This window comes from Mesocricetus auratus, unplaced genomic scaffold (genome assembly GCF_017639785.1).
Source record: "Mesocricetus auratus isolate SY011 unplaced genomic scaffold, BCM_Maur_2.0 Super-Scaffold_6730, whole genome shotgun sequence".
Lineage (NCBI taxonomy): Eukaryota > Metazoa > Chordata > Mammalia > Rodentia > Cricetidae > Mesocricetus > Mesocricetus auratus.
Window position 1 is genome coordinate 443,279 of NW_024429184.1, and position 18,790 is coordinate 462,068.

General features: G+C 42.2%; 1 protein-coding gene across 2 annotated transcripts in view; it reads right to left on the bottom strand.

Annotated features, from left to right (window-relative positions):
• Positions 1–125: 125 nt before the first annotated feature.
• The window catches only part of Kiaa1958 (KIAA1958 ortholog), a 132,328-nt gene continuing 113,663 nt past the window's right edge, over positions 126–18,790 (bottom strand). For both annotated transcript variants that reach the window (XM_040737740.1, XM_005085061.4), the window contains one exon: positions 126–5,250. In XM_040737740.1, coding sequence (XP_040593674.1) covers positions 4,444–5,250 — 807 coding nt within the window. In that variant the 3' untranslated portion in view covers positions 126–4,443. The remainder of the gene's footprint in view (positions 5,251–18,790) is intronic.

Here is an 18,790-nt window from a genome sequence, read left to right on the forward strand (position 1 = left end):
GACAAGATGTTGCTGTGTAGCCCAGGCTAGCCTTGAACTTGCAAACCTCCTAGCTCAGATCCCCAGTGCTGAGGTTACAGGTGTGTAAAACCATGTTTAACATACATTGATTCATCCACCTGGAAGAAATTCAACAAAGATCTTTACTTAGGAACAATGCTTAAACAGCGGAATGTTTTTCTTTTGACAGAGGAAATTAAATACTTGTTTAGAAGTGAAATTAAAGTGTCCACAAATTTAAAATTTTGACTATGTTCTGTTCACAGCTATCTCTTAGCTCCAAAACAAGTACAGTGGTAACTCAGACTAAAGTGGAGCTCTCCGCTCGTGTAGGGTGAGCCGGCTTCTGTGAGGTCTTACTGTGTGAATTCATCCGTGCCTGAAGTCACTGGCTCCAAGTTCACCAAGTTCACTTTTTTTTTTCAATCAATGTCTCACAAAAGCAATCAAGTGATAAATACCTATAAGGATGATCTTAAACCATTTTGTTCATTTAAATGGTAACAATATGGTTACCGTTAGCTTAAACTAACAAAAATAACATTCTGTTGTCCGGTGGTAAAATAATTTTAGAAGTCTTGAAACTTGAAAGTTTAAGAACAAATTTATTTCCCAAGAAGACATGCTAGTGTACCGAGAAGTGCTAGAATGGCCGTGTGGCCTGTTAACTGGCGATGAGTCAGCCCACTGAGATCACTGCAGAGCCATGGTAGTGCCAGCAGAAGCTGCCCGCGTGAGTGGTGAAGGAATGCCCCCAGGATCTGTCAGGGCATTTCATGTTTACATAAGTACCCTCTTGTTCAGATCCTCTTAATGGCTGTGTCTATGAATATGTTGAAATGCTTAATGCTTTTAATAAGACTGAATTAATATAAAAAAGTAGCAGAATTTCGCATTTTTCAAACTTCATATATGGGTCTGAGCTGACTAATCAGAATAAAATCCAAGGAAAGGGTACTGGGCCACGTGACCAAAGAGACCATTTCTTTCACAGCTTTGGTTGCATACTATATTTCTGTTTGAAAACACAGAAAACAATGCAGGTACTTTCCATAAAGCCTCTGGAGACTCCTGGTCTTCCTTCTCTCATTTTTGCTTGTGTCTGAGGTATCAGGCTTGGTTGTGCTGGAGGTAGACTTCATAAATTTGGATGTGTTCATTTGACCAGATGATCAGGTTTGGTTTCCTCTTCAAGTTTAGAAATGTACAGAAGAGAATCTCCACAATGGAGAAAATGAGTGACACCATGTTCCTAAAAGTTTTAACAACAACAACAACCCACTGCTTGCCTAAGATACAGCTGTGTGTTAGACTCTTCATATCCAACTGGATCTCCATAATCAGGACAACAACCTATTACCGGGCAAGCCATTCCCGGGAGAGAGGTCATAGGCTCTGGGGAGGTAACAGTACAACTCCTTATTTATTGTTTCAATGTGTGGGTGTTTTACCTGTGTGGATGCCTGTGCACTGAGTTTGTGCCTGGTGCTCATGGGGGCCAAAGAGGGTGTCACATCCCCAGGGACTGCAGTTTACAGATGTTGTGAACCAACACATGGGTGTCAGGAATGTAGACAGCGCTCTTAACAGCTGACCCATCTCTAGCCCTCTAATTACTTTTAAGTTTTTCAGCACAGGGTCTCACTCTGTAGCCCAAGACGGCTATGATATCCTAGGTTGGTCCAGAGCTCACAGCAATCTTCTTGCCTCAGTCTCCTGAGTGCTGCTGACAGGGCAGGTGTGATCCACCATGCCTAACTCAGCTTCCTTTACAGCAATACAAAAGGTGTTGTTGCAACTCCCCTTATGCAGGGCCCAAAGGCAACTTGCATCGGGGTGAACTAGCTCAGACCGAAAGTTCTGGGTAACCACCCAACTCTGGTGCAGAGACCCAAAGGTGAGGTGAGAAAGTGCTCATAACTTGCCCTATCCCTTCTGCTTAAGCCAAAAGCCGGATATGTCTCCTGTGGAGATGGCCAATAACTTCCTGGGAATTTGAAACTCAGCTCTTGGCCGTCCTCCAGAGCATGGCCATCCGGGCACACAGCTACTCTGCCATGCCAGTAACCTCACCCAGTTTTACCAGACATTGATTTAAAGTGTGTTTCACATAGATGCATCTGCACAAGTACACGGTAAAGTTGTACATGGCATATGGTAGCCCTTGACGCAAGTATGTTCTTCCTCACTCCCATGACCCAAGGAGGCATGACTTAGAAGAAGGTCTGACCCCTGAGGTTTCAGTATAACTGTTCACTTCAGAATTCTGAGAACTTACAATGCATCACACCAGTGACAGACAGTGAGCTGAGGCAGGGATGCTTATTCAAAGGCTGCACGGTTCCAATTAACAGGAATATTGCACAGTTCCAGTTAGCAGGAATATTGACAACACACAGTCAGTTATTGCTTCTGTTGGAAATGTTAAAATTGGAAAGATCCCAGTATAGCTAAAGACAACATTCTGAATCTATTTAAAATAAAAATGAAGGTGTTAGTAATGAAGTTGCAGGCTCTGCAAATTGGCCATACAAGTCATGTCGCCATCTCACCCGCAGAACTGACAAGATGACTGTTTGCCTCCCACAAACAAATGACCTTTGGGTGTTTAGCAAGCTAAAGCAGACTGACCTAACCTTTTTGGGACTATCTCTTCTTCTTCCTTTCCCCACCCGCCCCGAGACAGGGTTTCTCTGTGTAGTCTTGGCACCAGCTTCGTAGAAAAGGCTGGCCTTACAGAGATCCGCCTGCCTCTGCCTCCCAAGTGTTGGGATTAAAGGCATGGGCCACCACACCTGGCTTGTCTATCTCTTCTAAACCAAAGCCCTAAAATCATGATTGGAAGCCACTACAGACCAATTCACAGGGTCAAGTCAAACACAGATTATTAGTTTCGTGTTATTTACACATCCAGGGAGCTACTAAAACTCATCACCACCCAGGGAAGGTTGCCTAGTGAAAAGAACTACAACCATGTACTCACTAGAAATGGAATAACATGAGTCCTTAAGGCAGCATTGGTTGAGTCTTCTCTGGTAAAGTGTCACATACTTCAGTGATTAATGAGTGACTTTAAAATGGCAACTTTAAATAAATATTAAAACAGTGCTTTGGAAAAGATGACTAATTTAAGGACTCGTGCAGTGTGAACCTGCACTGGGGTTTTAATTTGGGATCAGAAAGCACACACGAGAACATAATGGTACAAATGAAGCCGTCTTTCCTTGAATAGAAAGTTGAGTAGAAACTACTACTATCACTACTACTACTACTAATTTTCACTCTTTGGGCTCCTTTTTAAACACTTGTATTCAGAGTAGTTACTAGAAAGTTCTGTTTAAATAACACATGGTCAGGTTAAGTTTTATTAATGTGAAATGATTTGACAATGCATAACTAACTTACAGTGACCCTCTGACTCAGTCACCATGTCCTTGGTGCTGGTTTGCTTACCTGGTAGGCTGCCTAAAATTGGTGTCCGGAGCACCAGTACCAACCCACAGAAGATTTCCAGGATCCTTAATGAATTGGGAATTTGTTTTCTTTGTGGCTTACTTTGTTGATTTTCCTAGTTAACCACGAGCGTTACTGCTAGCCTTACATGTCTAGGGACTCTTGCCAATATGACAATTGCATGATGTGAAAGACAGATTAAAACAAAACAAAACAAAGTCCAAACAGCAAGTGCTCTCACAGTGTGGACAAATCAGACAGATGCAGGCACTTCTGCTTCAGGTTTTCACATTAGGGTCACAGGTGGCTTTCCAAGTCCCCCTGTCACTACTGGAAACCCTCATGGGGCAGAACACTGAGTCCACTGCACATGATGTCTCAGAAACACCCTTTCAGAGTATTAATCTCTGTTTCACCAAACTGCCTCTATCTAATCAGCACAGCGGAAATGCTTCCTTTATCTCTGAGGTGAGCAGCCCCGCCACCCTGGCAGAGCACCCACCAACAAAATGTAAAGGGTGTTGAGTGCAATTTTTCTCTAATGTCTGCCTCTCTTGCTCTAGGTCCCTATGTAAAAGAAACCCAACAAAATGTATATAATTCTATACCATTCTAAAGCTACTGGGCTACTGGGCTATTTTTAAAGTAACTACTTAAAACAATTTTTTTCTCCCCAAGAAAACCTGTGCTAAAAAGGCACTAGATAGATAAAATGAATTTCTTCACTCTTGTATATAATAATTATATATTGTGTTAGATTCTAAGATTTAACAAGATGTCACAGATTTAGATAAAACATCCAAATTATTCAGTCATCTACTTTTATGTAAAAGTGAATTTCAAGTCTGAGGAATGGCGGAGGCCAGTTGGACCGCAGAGTGAAGATGTCATTCTCTGTCGCCTCAGAACCTGCTTGCTGATGACTCTGGCCATGGTCACATGAGGGAAGTCTCCTGGGTGAGCAAGAGGGACAGTGGCCTGGCCTTGGGTTCACTGGCAGCAGCTATGGGAGCTAAGTCGCCTGGAGACCTGAGTGAATGAGACGAAGGTGAAGTTCTCACAGTTGTCCAGTTTCACCTTTCTGGCTAAATTTGGGACAATTCCCCGGAGGGACCGCAACCCCATCCTCTGCTCTTCATACCACACACTGCCCATGTCCGTGGCCTCCTTCCTGGCTGTAAGGTAGAAGGGAGACTTGGCGTCCATTTGGGTAGGTGGCCGGTGGATGTACATGTACTTGTAGAGGAGGCAGTAAGGGCACTGTTTGTGTCCCCTGGAATGCTCATGGTAGATTTTCCCATGACACACTCTAGTAGAACCACTGCGGCTCTCTCGCTTGACACTGTCTGTCCGGGCAAAGTAGGGCTGGTTTTGTGGGTCTTTGAGCAACTCGATGTCACCATACATCAGGTCTGCATGTTCCTGCAGCGTCCGCATATTCAGATACTGGCTGTTGTACTTAACCACTGTGGACAGGAGAGTAATAGGGCTGTCATCCCCTAGACACCCTGCCTGCCACATCTCCTCCTCATCAGAAAGGGAGAAGTAGACAATATTGCGAGAACGGGCACCCGACATCCCTGCCTTACTCAGAACCCACAGCTTCTCCTTGAGTTTCTTGGTGGAAGAGTTGAAGGTGCTGCTGGTGATGGAAAAGCCCACACCTGCATTCTTCAGGATGCGGTCCAGGCCACGGCGAATGGCATGAAGTGAGGTAGCCAGGAAGTCTGAGCCATCACTCTTCTTGACAGTGACATAAAAGTTCTCAAGCAGCTCATTCAACTTCACTGCAGGGATCTCAAATGAGACAAATACTGAGGTTATAAATTTGAGGACACCCAGACACCTGACCCTCTTTCCCCGATCCTCACTAGGGCCTGTACTAGGGAGAGGACTGTTTCCTGATCCTAGAGGATTGAACCTTTCACACGACATAGGAGAAGAGCAATGAATTTCAAACTGAATGAACTACATTTCATAGTTGGCTTCCTCTAATTTCTTTAAAGCTCAACATTTCAATCTGTAAAATAGGGTACAATGGTGGCCACTTTCTCAAAGTACATAGTAATGCTTACAGGACATATGGACCATGAGTTTCCAAGGGTTCGTAAGCAGCAATGGATACACGCCCCCCTTATAAACGTGTGTCTACAGCCGGGTGTTGGTGGCGCACGCCTTTAATCCCAGCACTCGGGAGGCAGAGGCAGGCGGATCTCTGTGAGTTCGAGGCCAGCCTGGTTCTACAGAGTTCCAGGACAGCCTCCAAAGCCACAGAGAAACCCTGTCTCGAAAAAACCAAAAAAAAAAAACAAAAAAAAAACGTGTGTCTACAAATACATACTGATTACTATTATGACTGGCTTTTGTAATATTGATTATTCATCTCTGGATGGTCCATACTTCTTTTTGTTTACAAACCACTTGTTTCCTTCTCCTTCAATAAAGTTCAGTCATCTTCTCTAAAGGGTTCCATTACTTGACCTTGGAATTATTTCAGCATTAAAGTCCTTGATACCTACTCATACCATTTGATACCTATTACTGAGCATGGGCCCCAGAGAAGAAAACCAATACATCCCACTTGCATAGAAAGTGAATGCCCTGTGACTTCTCACTTAATAATCACCAGTTTTCAATGTCAGTCTTATGAGTTTGGCTCATAAAAAAAAACCTTTGTGGTCAAGATGAAGATGTAAAAAACAAACGGCCTTGTGTCAAGCTACAACCCACATGCTTTGGACAAAAGAAATTCCAATAAAAATGTTTGAGTACAAACTATACAGTTAATACTCATTTTGCTGGCAACTCAAGAGCCAAAGAAAAAAAGAAATAAAAGATGAGTCACATATTAAAAATGAGCCAGGTGGTGGTGGTACACGCCTTTAATCCTAGCACCTGGTTCAAGTCAGAACTCTTTAATCCTAGCACCTGGTTCAAGTCAGAACTTATGCATTTGGCAGCACAGATCTGTAAAGCTAGCACTCATACAGTGAGATGCAGGCAGATGGAGGCATGAGAACTGTGTGGAAGGTCCTAGGCCACTGAGCTTGGGGGGACTTAGCCAACAGAGCAGCAAAGAGATCCTACCTCAGAAAAAAGGCAGGAGCCAAGAACTGGCTTCCACAAGTTGCCCTTTGAGCATCGAATGTACATCTTGGCATGTATCATATACACAAAGACAAACACAATAAACAAGCATTAAAGGAACATAAAGAATGTGTTCAAGCACAATGGCTCTGATGTGCATGAGTTCCAGGTAACATGGTACCTTCTAAGACACCTACAGCCTGACACATCACAATCAAGATGACAGGGCAGTCACCCTGCATCGCAATTGGTGTTATTACAGTATAAGGATGACCTGATCTCAGCCAATATTTACATGCATGGACACTGACATTGCAGGGAGAAAAATATGAATCCACAAATATTGAAAAAATTATTTTAAAGATGTAGCATCTACTTCAAATTTTTCAGAATTGAATTAAAACTAATATTGCAAGAAATAAATCCACTTAATAAAAATAAAAGTATTCTACAGGCAAGAACCATAAAAATATATGCACAATGACAACTAGAGTCTTCCTTATAAAGTGAGGGGCAGACTGGCATGCTAAATTAAAAAATAAGGAAGAAAGGAAGGAATATAAAAGAACAAAATACCATTTTCTGGTAATCTGTTAGTCTATTAGTCCAGCAGATTAGGATATCTGTGTACAAAACATTAGACTTGCTTTGTTACTTATTAATAAAAAAACTTAAAAACAAGCTGGGCAATGGTGGTGCACACCTTTAATCCCAGGACTCAGGAGGTTGAGGCAGAGGGATCTCTGATTTCAAGACCAGCCTGGTCTACAGAATGAGTTCCAGGACAGCCAGGGCTACACAGAGAAGTCCTGTCTTGAAAAGCAAGCAAATAAAGTTAAAACAATTAGTTAGGATTCCTTTGGTTGTAGGAAAAATAAATAAATAAAACCTGAACAAGCCTAGATCTTAAACAGGGATTAAGAACTAGGAGACTCCAAGGCCATTAGATATTCTCTTCCCAGTCCCAATCTCTTTTTCTCTGGCATGGGAAATTAAAGCCACATGAATTTCTACTCCACCCTCACTAGGATGGCTAGAGTTAAGAAACAGAAGAAAGATGGTAACAAATGCTAGTTGGGATGTTAGGAAATCAGAATGTTCATACACTTTGATAGAAAAGTAAAATGATGCAGTTGCTTTGGAAACAGACTGTCAGTCCCTCCAAATCTAAGTCATACACCCAACAGGAATGATAGCATTTGCCATAAATATATGAATTTTCTCCAGCAATAAAAAGGAATGAATCTTATAATGCAATGCTAAACAAAGCTCACTTTTTCCATTTCTACAGACACAAAAGGACAAGTAAGTCAGACGTAAAGGACAGGGATAATTCTATGAATGTGCAGAGCCCAGAGTAAGCAAATTCACAAAGGCAGATCGCAGGGTAGTACCAGGACCAGGGACAAAGATGAAATGGGGAACTATATTATTTAATGAGTGCAGAGTTTCTATTTGGAAGGATGAAGACTTCTAGGAATGAATAACCTAGCCAACTACGCGTAACTGGTGAGGTCATGGATCCTAGAGGAGAGCCTACTACTGCCACTTTCCCGAACCAGGATAATTTCCAACTGCATTCTCAAGACTCATCTTTACAGCCACAGGTAAGTGTAGCTCTCATCAACAAAGCTTCTCCTTGCAGAAAATGAGGATCATAGAAATCTACAAATGGTCAAAACTCGAGAAGTGACTATGGGGTTCCCAACCTTAATTGACATATCTATAATACAACTTCTACCCTTTAGGCTCAGAAAACATCATGGAAGAGAAGGAGGAAAGATTCTTAGAGATAGGGGGCCAGGATGTCTGCTGTGAGGCAATGTCTTCTATATATGACAGGGAAGACGTACGCATGAAATCTCAAATAGATGGTCATATAAACAAGATGGGCACAGTGACACCAGTTGACATGCCAATGGGAAAATCCTACAGGGTCCCACCACTAGATGTGGAGACAGGCAATTAATGGCTGCTGAGAGTCTTCTTCAGGGATGAGCCCCCAAGACAGTCTATCTAATCCCAAGTGGTCAGTCCTAAGCACATGCACATAGAAGCAACACCAGATGGACTCAGCAGGGTTTATGTGTGTGGTAGAGTTTATATACGTATACATGTATATTGTAAAGAAAGGCACAGAGTTGAAGTTCATCCTGTGAGACCACAGAGTTTCCAAATACAAATAAAACACACATACAGGCATACACACACAAACACAGACACAAACACAGACACACACACATTAAAGAAGAGTCATGAATTTGAGATGAAGTTGGGACATGACAGGAGTTACAAGGAGGTGAGAGGAGTTTCAGCAGGAGAGGGAGAGGTGGAAAGTACATAGATATAGTACTTGCGTGTGAAATCTCAAAAAAGTAGCAAATTTTTACACTAAAAATAGCTCAAAGGTTCAATTTTATATTATGCATATTTGCCACAATTTAATAAATTACTAATGTGATGGCACATGCCTTTAACTCCAACACTATGGAGGCAGAGGTAGGCAGCTCCCTCTGAGTTCAAGGCCAGCCTGGTGCACATAGCAAGTAGCACAAGCTAGCAAGGGTTACACAGTAAGACCTGTCCAAAGGGGGGGAAAGTAAGAAATAAAATTTGCAAATAGTTTATCCAATTGGTTCTGTGATTCAGAATGCCAGACTTACATGTGTGTCAAATGCCTTTCTAGGTAACAGCGGATGGTCATGGTCATCGTTACATGAGAGAAGTCACATTTATAAGCTGCTGCCAGCCCTTCCCTACATGACATGATAAACTGGCTCTCATCAGTTGAGGTAACACTGCTTCTTGGATTGTCTTTTTAACAGACTGAAGACTTTGGCAATGGGAAATATTTGAGAAAGGAAGGAGGTAGTGAACACAGGCCAGAATGAACTGTGACTTGTGTGCCCACAATACACTCCGTGTGGGTAGACACTTGTGGAACTACCTGCTTACTGTGATTTTATTCTGAAATGTGTGGTATTTTGTGGAAGCCAAGAAAAATGTTCTATGCCTATGGGGTTCTCCCGATACTTGGTTAAGCCACCAACCTGACACATTTATCAGCACTCAGGCTTCCAATCAGGCAGAACCTTGTTGGTGCTGGAGACTCAGTCCTGAACAAGTGTTGCTCTCGTCTTCAAGGAGCTCCTGGGCATGAAATCCACAAAGAGCATGCACTGGAAAGCACCAGTGATGGCTAACCTGTACCCTCAATAGGACAGCGATGGCTAACCTGCACCCTCAATTGGGCAGTGATGGATAACCTCCATCCTCAGTTGGATTAAGAGACTCCAGGGCACTAGAATAGTTTCTAGAGAGTTACTTTAAGGCAGCACCAATTATGGACTGGGGTACTGGAATGAATACAAAGGGGAAAGGAGGGCAGGGGTTGTAGCTCCATGGGTCCACTGCTTGCCTGGTGTGCAGATCCCCAGGTTCTATCCCTCGCACCACATAAACCATAAGTGGAAGCACATGCCTGTGATGCCAGCAGTCAGGAGGTAAAAGCAGGAAAATCAAAAATAGGAAAAATGGGGGCTGGAGAGATGGCTCAGCAGTTAAGAGTACTGCCTGTTCTTCCAGAGGTCCTGAGTTCAATTCCCAGCAACCACATGGTGGCTCACAAACATCTGTGATGAGAAGTGGTGCCCTCTTCTGCTGTGCAGGCATATATACAGGCAGAATACTGCATACATAATTAATAAATCTTTAAAAAAAACCCTCAGTCATTAAAAAGAATAGAAAAATGGGGGGAGGGGGCTCCTTCTCTGCTCTCTTACTCACTCAGATGTAAACAAGAAGCCGCACCCCTGCTGCCATTCCTATGCCACCATGACAGGGCTTCAGCTCAAACTGTCAGCCAGAGTAAACTGTTTCCTCCATCAAGTGACTTCTTGTGAGGTATTCACCCAGGGCAACCATAAACAACAGAACTGTAATACAAATGCAAGGGCCACGGGACCCAGGAGATGGGATGACTGAGTTCAGCAAAGGCAAACACAGAAACACGCAGGAAAGGCCTGGAAGCATGAAGGAGTCTTGTGGTTTCTGGGAATGGTGACCAACGCTGCTGGCAAACAGAGATAAAGATGAGGCTGGACAAATGGGTGTGTGCCAATTGCCTTCTGTTGTATAAGAAACCACTCTAAAGCTCAGGGGGCACAGCTAACTTGTTTTATGTTGTTCACAATTTTTTTTATTTTATGTGCCTTGGTGTTTTGCATGTGTGTGTGTCTGTTTGAGAGTGTCAGATTTTAGAGTTACAGGCAGTTGTGAGCTGCCATGTGGGTGCTGGGAATTGAACCTGGGTCCTCCAAGAGAACAGCCAGTGATCTTAACTGCTGAGCCGTGCCTCCAGCCACCTGTTGTCTACAGTTTATGGGTCCACATCTGGAGTAAACTCAGGTGAGGGTTCACTCAAGTGTTTCTCCTGGGGTGACTCATGTGGAGTGACACTGTAGGAGGTGTGCACACAGGAATGGAGTGACACCGTGTCCCCATGCAATGCAGCATGAGGGGTTAACCAGCATGCAAGGCCAACAGGCTGAGACTGATCTCAAGGGCAAGGGAAGCTCCTGAACGTAGTTTTTCTTGATGTTGTTTGTTTGAATCTTTTTAGGAATTTGTGAAGCTTATCTGTGGTCCCTTTTGGGGGATACAGTTCACAGAATCCTTTTTCATTTTTGTATGGTTGGTAGTAATATTTCCTTTTATTATTGCTTTTACCATTTTAGATTCTTTTATATTCTCCAAACTTCATTTCTTTTCTTTTCTTCCTTAAAAAAAATCAAGACAGTGTCTCGATATATACTCCAGGCTGCCCTTTAACTATCAGCCATCCTGCCTCAGCCTCAAGGCATGAACAACTGCACCTAACTGACCCGCTCTGACCTGTTACCATAACCTCGCTGTCTGCACATTCACAAAAGTCTTCTCATCTTGCTTATAATTTATTATTTTGTCACATTAAATTAAAAATGTGTTTGCTTTGTTTTTTGGGACAGCATTTTTTTTTAAGCAGACCTGGGTAAACCGGAACTCACTATGTACCTGAGGCTGACCTTGAGCTTGTCATGATCCTTCTGCCTCTGTCTCCCAAGTGGTGAAACTGCATGTATGCCACCAGGTCCGACCAGATATGCTTTTTAACTTATTTCAACATTTATTTATTGACTCACAGCTTTTATAATCATATTTAGTTTCATAAGCTTTTAGAGTTAACCTATATTTCTCTACAAATACTGCTTTTGTCTTTTTACTCCTCCATGTTTTATTTTTAATGTTTATACTTTCTATTATTATTTATTTACTTTTTGGTTTTTCGAGACAGGGTTTCTCTGTATTGTTTTGGAGGCTGTCCTGGAACTCACTCTGTAGACCAGGATGGCCTCGAACTCACTGAGATCCGCCTGCCTCTGCCTCCCGAGTGCTGGGATTAAAGGCGTGTGCCACCAACGCCCAGCTATACTTTCTATTATTTAGATTTGGGTTGAGACAAGGTTTCTGTGTGTTCTCCTGCCTGTCTTGGAACTCACTCTGTAGGCCAGGCTGTCCTCAAACGGGAGGCAGGGGATCCGCCTGCCTCTGCCTCCCCAGTGCTGGGATCAAAGGCATGCACTACCACCACCTGGCTTGTTATTTAACTTATCATCAGAAATTTTGGGAGGAGTCCCAGAAGTAACACATCATTAAAAGAAAATGTAAGTGCCAAGAATGAGCACTAGGAGTTATTGGTCAGCAAAGTCACAGATGTTTCAGAAGCAACACAGGCTATTGCCATCATTCTTGGCTGCCCATTATAAGTGGTAAGACCATATAGCTGAAGACACCACATACTTCAATAGCCAGATATAGAGAAATAAGTTTAAAACTGACTGGGAAACTCCTTCCCTGTTGCTAGCTTACATAGTGCCAAAGGTCTATACAGCTGGGGGTGGGGGGAGGAAAGACATCAATGGTCTTATGAATAAAATCCTCAAATATTATAAATTATTATTTTTAAAAAGAAATTTGGTGAGTAGGTAAAAGAATCAAGTCCTCTCAAGATTTTAATTCTTTTTCATACATAGACCAAAGAAATAACCCTCACTATTCAGAGCTGGCTGACAACGCTGATGCTTAACTGGTTTACCTTCTTTCTCAATGAGCCTGTGGGGTGAAGGACTCAGAAAACACTATGAGACTCACGAGACCACACTTAGTCCTTAACAGTCTAAGGCACAGGCTCACCCTGAACACAAGCCATACACTTGAGAGATGCAATTCAACTACTTACTTTGAATTTATTCTTTTTTGTCTTTTATCGAAAATAGATTTATTTACTCATATAACATATCTTCATTATAGTCTCCCTTCCCTCCACTCCTCCAAAGTCCTCCTCTCCTTCCCCCCATCCACATCCATTCCCTTTCTATCTCTCATCAGAAAACAAACAAGCTTCTAAGGGATAATAATTGAATAACATAGAATAAAGTAAGATAGAACAAAAAATAACACATTGGAGTTGGGCAAGAAAAACAAGGAAAAGAGCCGGATAGAAACGAGAAACGGAGACCCACTCATTCGCACACGCAGGAATCCCATAAAGACACTAAACTGGATGCCATAATACATGCAAAGAGACCTGGTAGGGCTGTGCAGGCTGCCTCAGAGTTTGTATGAGCTTTGTTCATGCTAAGTTAGGGGGCCTTGTATTCTTGGTGTCCTCCATCTCTGGCTGCTACACTCCTTCTGCCTCCTCTTCCATTCGGTTCCCTGAGCTTTAAGGGAAGGGATTTGATGGAGACATCCTATTTAAGACTGAGTGTTGAAAGCTCTTTCGCTCTGCATATTGTCTGGCTGAGGGTCTCTGTATTTGTTCCCATCTGCTGCAGGAGGAAGCTTCTCTGCGGATGACTGAGCAAGGCACTGACCAGTGAGTATAGCAGAGGGTCATTAGGAGTCATTTTAATGCTATTTTTTGCTGCTTTGTTTTTTGCTTTCAGAACAGTAGTATTTGGTTTTACCCTGGGTCCCTGCATTATCTAGTCGCTGGTTCTTGGTCATCCGAGCAGTGTTGGTGTGGGCTCCATCTCAAGGAGTGGGCCTTAAGTCAAATCAGAGGTCGGTTGGCTACTCCCACAAGTGCTGTGCCACCTTTGTTTGCGCTGACACATCTTGCAGGCAGGACACCATTGTAGACGGAAGGGTTTGTGGCTGGCTTGGGGCTTCCATTTCCCTTTTGGCTGTGTGCAGAGCACCTTCTGGTACCAAAAGAATTAGAACGTAGGACCAGCTTGATTTCTTCTCCATCTCCAATGAGTTGTGTAGGTGTTGTCTTCAGCAATGGGGACTTGCTGTCAGTTTGCGGAGAGCAACCTACAGTCTTGGCAACAGCCTGGGTTGTCTGGGAACAACTCAGTTAGATGTAATCCAACCCCAGTACTGGAAACTTCATTTGGTGACAAGAGATGTCCAGTTGAGGCCCCATCTCCCCCATTATTTGGTGATTTCATTTGGATCACCCTTATCTACGTATGTATTTCAGGAAGCTTCTACTGTATTAAATTTCCATATTGCCGCTCAACTTCAGCTTTGTGCCCCTGCATCCCCTCCCTCATCCATTTCTTTTAGATTTTCCAATTTGGTGGAGTACACGTTTTTAAAGTATGTCCTTACAATTCTCTAGATTTCCTCAGTGTCTCTTGTTATATCCCCTCTTTCATTTCTAATTTTGTAAATTTGGATATTCTCTGTCTTTTAATTTGGATAAGAGTCTGTTAATCTTATTTTCTCAAATAACTATTTGCTTCATTAATTCTTTTGTTTTGTTTCTATTTTATTGATTTCAGCCCTCAGTTTGATTATTTCTTGCCATCTATTCCTTTTGGATGTGTTTTCTTCTTTTTTGTTGTAGAGCTTTCAGTTGTGCTATTAAGTTACTAGTATGAGATCTCTCCAGTTTTTTTTATTTTCTTTCTTTTTTATAATGAAGGTACTTAGTGCTATGAACTTGCCTTAGAAGCACCTTCATAGTGTCCCATAGTGTCTGCTTGACCTGTTTTCCATTCACTAGTGAGCTGTGCAGTTTCCATGAGTTTGCAAGCTTTCTTATGGCTTTGGTGTGCTAGATATCCAGCTTGAATTCATGGTGGTCTGATGGGCTACAGGGAGATATTTCCATTTTCCTGTGTCTGCTGAGACTTGCTTTGTATCTGAGTATGTGCTCAGTTTGAGAAAGTTCCATGAGGTACTGAAAAGGGATATTCTTTTGTGCTTGGGTGAAATGTTCTGTAAACATCCATTAGGTCCATTTGTTTTATAACATCAGTTAGCATTTCTCTGTTTTTGTCTGGATGATCTATTGGTAAGAATGGAGTACTGAAATCTCTCTCTATAAGTGTGTGAGGGTCAATATGTGATTTAAGGTGTAGTGAAATTTCTTTTACAAACTTGGGTGCCCTTGTGTTTGGAGCATAGGTATTAAGAACTGTAATGTCCTCTTCATAGATTTTTTTCTTTGATGAGTATATAGTGTCCTTCTCTATCTCTGCTTGTTAGATCTGGTTTGAAGTCCATTCTGTCAGATATTAAAATGCCTGCTTCTTAGGTTCATTTGCTTGGAATATCTTTTTTCATCTTTTTACCCTTAGTGTTAGGGTTAGAGTTGTTAAGTTGTTTTTCTTGATTTCAACAGATGAATCCTAGTTTTGCATCAATTCTGTTACTCTGTGTCTTTATTGGGGACTTGAGACCATTAATGTTGAAAGGTATCAAAGACCAATGACGGTTGACTGCTCTTTTGTTGTTGTTGGAGGTGGTGGTGGTGTGGGTGTGTGCGATCCCCCTTTTTTGCTTTGCTGGTCTGGGATTATTTATTCCCTCAAACTACTTTAGGTTATAGTTTTCCTTCCAGCACCTTCTGTAGGGTTGGATCTGTGGATAGATATTAAGTTTGATTTTAACATTATCTTGTTTTCTCCACCTATTGTGACTGAAAATTTTGTTGTGTATAGTTTCTGGGCTGGCACTGGGGTCTCTTAGAGTCTGTAGAACATCTTTCCAAGACCCTCTCACTTTTAGAATCTCTATTGAGAAGTCAGGTGTAATTCTAATAGGTCAGTCTTTATATTTTACTTTGTGTTTTTCCCTTGCAGCCTTTAATATTCTTTGTTCTGTACCTTTAGTGTTTTGATTATTATGTGCCATGGGGACTTTCTTTTCTGGTCTAATCTATTGGGTATTTTGTATGCTTCTTGTACCATTATAGGCATCTCCTTTTTTTTTTTCCGAGACAGAGTTTCTCTGTATTTTTTTGGAGGCTTTCTTGGAACTCGCTCTGTAGACCATCCTGAAGGATGGCCTCGAACTCACAGAGATCTGCCTGTCTCTGTCTCCTGAGTGCTGGGATTAAAGGCGTGCACCACCAATGCCCGACAGGCATCTCCTTCTTTAGGTAAGGGAAATTTTCTTCTGTGACTTTGTTGAAAGTATTTTCTGTGACACTGGCCTGTGTTTCTTCTCCTTTCTATATTTCTATTATTCTTAGATTTGGTCTTTTCATAGTGTCATAGATTTTCTGGATATTTGTGCCATTTTTTTTTTTTAGATTTAGTATTTTCTTTGCCCAAGGTATCCACAATTTCTACTATGTCTTCTATGCCTCAGATTCTCTCTTCCATCTCTTGTATTCTGTGGGTGAGGCTTGCTTCTGAGGTTCCTGTTATAGTGCCTACATTTTTCATTTCCAGGTTTCCCTCAGCTTGAGTTTTCTTTATTGATTCTATTTTCATGCCTTGAACTATTTTATTCATTTCCTTCCACTGTTTGTGTTTTCACTGATTTCTTTAAGTGATTTATTCCTCTTTAAGGACCTCTATCATATTCATAAAGACTATTTTACAGTTTTTTTCTTGTGCTTCGGCTATGCTGGAATACTTAGGGCCTGCTGTGGTTAGGGTTGCTAGGCTCTAGAGGAGACATATTATCCTGCCTGTTTTATTCTCGTGTCTGGGCATCTGGGTTTGGGAAGATTCTTAATTCTTGGTGCTGATATCTGGTCTTGTCAATGTTGGACAGGTGTTTTGTTCCTGGGTTTCTAATGCCCTCTGGTTCTTAGGTGAGTGTGGTGGCTGTGAATTGCCTGGTAGGGAATTCTTCTGGGGTCGTGATAGGTGTGGCCACTGGGGATTCCAAGTAAAATGTATTCTGGGTATTGAGAGATGACACTTGGTAATGGGGATGGGCTGGGGAGGGGCTGAGGTGGTACACCGGAGGGAGGAAGGAGGATGTTCCACCATGGTCTACCCCTGGGAATGGGGCAGAGAGTGAGGAGAGGCACAGCTGAAGGTGAGAGGGAGGCCAGCCCCGAGGAATGGGGGAGAGAGAAGCTCTGCAGTCAGCCTGCCTGCTTACCTAGCAGAAGTCACATTCTACAAAATACGCTGTGATTTAATTTTCATTTGGTTCATGATATTTTATAATTTCCTTTGTGGTTTCTTCTTGATCTGTGGGTCATTTAATAACTTCCCAGAATCAGGGTCTTTTTAGTTAGCGATCTGTAACTAATGTAGTTTAATTCTATTACAGACAGGAACACACTACAATTTCAATATCCTGAATCAAGAATGTCACTGTGAACCTCCCTATTGGTCTTCTTTAACTGCCATGTCTGCTGATGCCTTTGCAGTTACAAAATACAGCTGCTTCCTTTCAGAGAGAAAGAGGAGGGCAGGGAGGAAGAGAGAGGGAGAGTGGAGAGGAAGGAAAGAGGGAGAACAGGGAGAAAGAGGGGGGAGAGTGGGGAGGGAGAGAGGAAGATGGGAAGGAAGAGAGGGGGAGTTCAGGGAGGGAGAGGCAGTATAAAATTCTAAGTAGACAGGTTTTCTTTCAACTAGTTACAAATGTTGCATACCCCTTGTTTGTAGGTTTTGCTCATTTTCCTCTTTCCTGGATCAATTTGCTACTTATTGCTCTATATTATCTTGTTCCTGTTTTTGTTTCAAAAGTCTATGATGTTCCATAGACTGATTTAAAGCACCACATGTTTATACAGTAGCTATCTTCCTTGTAGTTTTCTTCTCTTTGTGATAGATCCCAATTCCCAAGGCTATCATCTCCCTTTTGGCCAGAGGGAGAACATTAAACTTCCTTTAATGTTTCTCGAAGTGTGGATCTGCCGCTGCTGCTGCTGAATTTCCTCATCTTTGAATGTTTCAAAAGTCATTACCTCATCTTACTTGAAAGACACCTTCACTGCGGATACTGAAATTACGTTTCTTTCAATAATTTAAATGAGACATTTGCCCCAGTATCTTCATCTGCCTGGTTTTTGATAGCAAATCTTCTGCCAACCTTACCTTTGATTCTCTGTAATAATCCATCCTTTTGTTCTAGCCGTTCTTGTTTTCTCTTTAGTGCTGATTAAGAGCATGATTTTGTTTTTGTTTTTGTTTTTGTTTTTTCGAGGCAGGGTTTCTCTGTAGCTTTGGAGGCTGTCTTGGAACTCACAGAGATTCGCCTGCCTTTACCTCCCAAGTTCTGGGATTAAAGGCATGCGCCACCAACGCCCAGCTAAGAGCATGATTATGATATATTTGCACAGTTTCTTCCTCTTTTTTTAAAGATTTTTAAAAAACATTTATTTTATTTTCAATTATGTGTCTCTGTGTAGATAGAGGTATATAAGTACAGATACATGCAAAACCTAGTAAAGAGCACTGAATCTCTAGAGCTGGAGTTACAAGTTAGAAGTAGATGGAGGGCCGGGCGGTGGTGGCGCACGCCTTTAATCCCAGCACTCCGGAGGCAGAGGCAGGCGGATCTCTGTGAGTTCGAGGCCAGGCTGGACCAACAGCCTCAAAAACAATACAAAGAAACCCTGTCTCATAAAAACCAAAAAAAAAAAAAAAAAGTAGATGGAGGATGTCCTTCTGTATGCTGTGAATATGCATTTCTCTTATTGGTTGATGGATAAACTGTTTCGGCCAATGGACAAGCAGGATGTAGCCAGGCAGGATGTATAGGCAGACTATGAGATTAGGAGAAAACTGGGTAGAGGAATGGAGAGAGTAAGTCTCAAGGAGCCACCATGTAGCTGTTGAGGAAGAAAGAGAAGGCTAGCCAATAAGAAGTCTGAGCCATAGGTCAAACAGTTTATAATTAATATAAGCCTCTGTGTGTTTATTTGGGACTAAACAGCTATGGGACTGGGCAAGACGGAAACTTCTGTCCATAATAAGTGAGTTATGGAATATGTGTGCTGGGAATT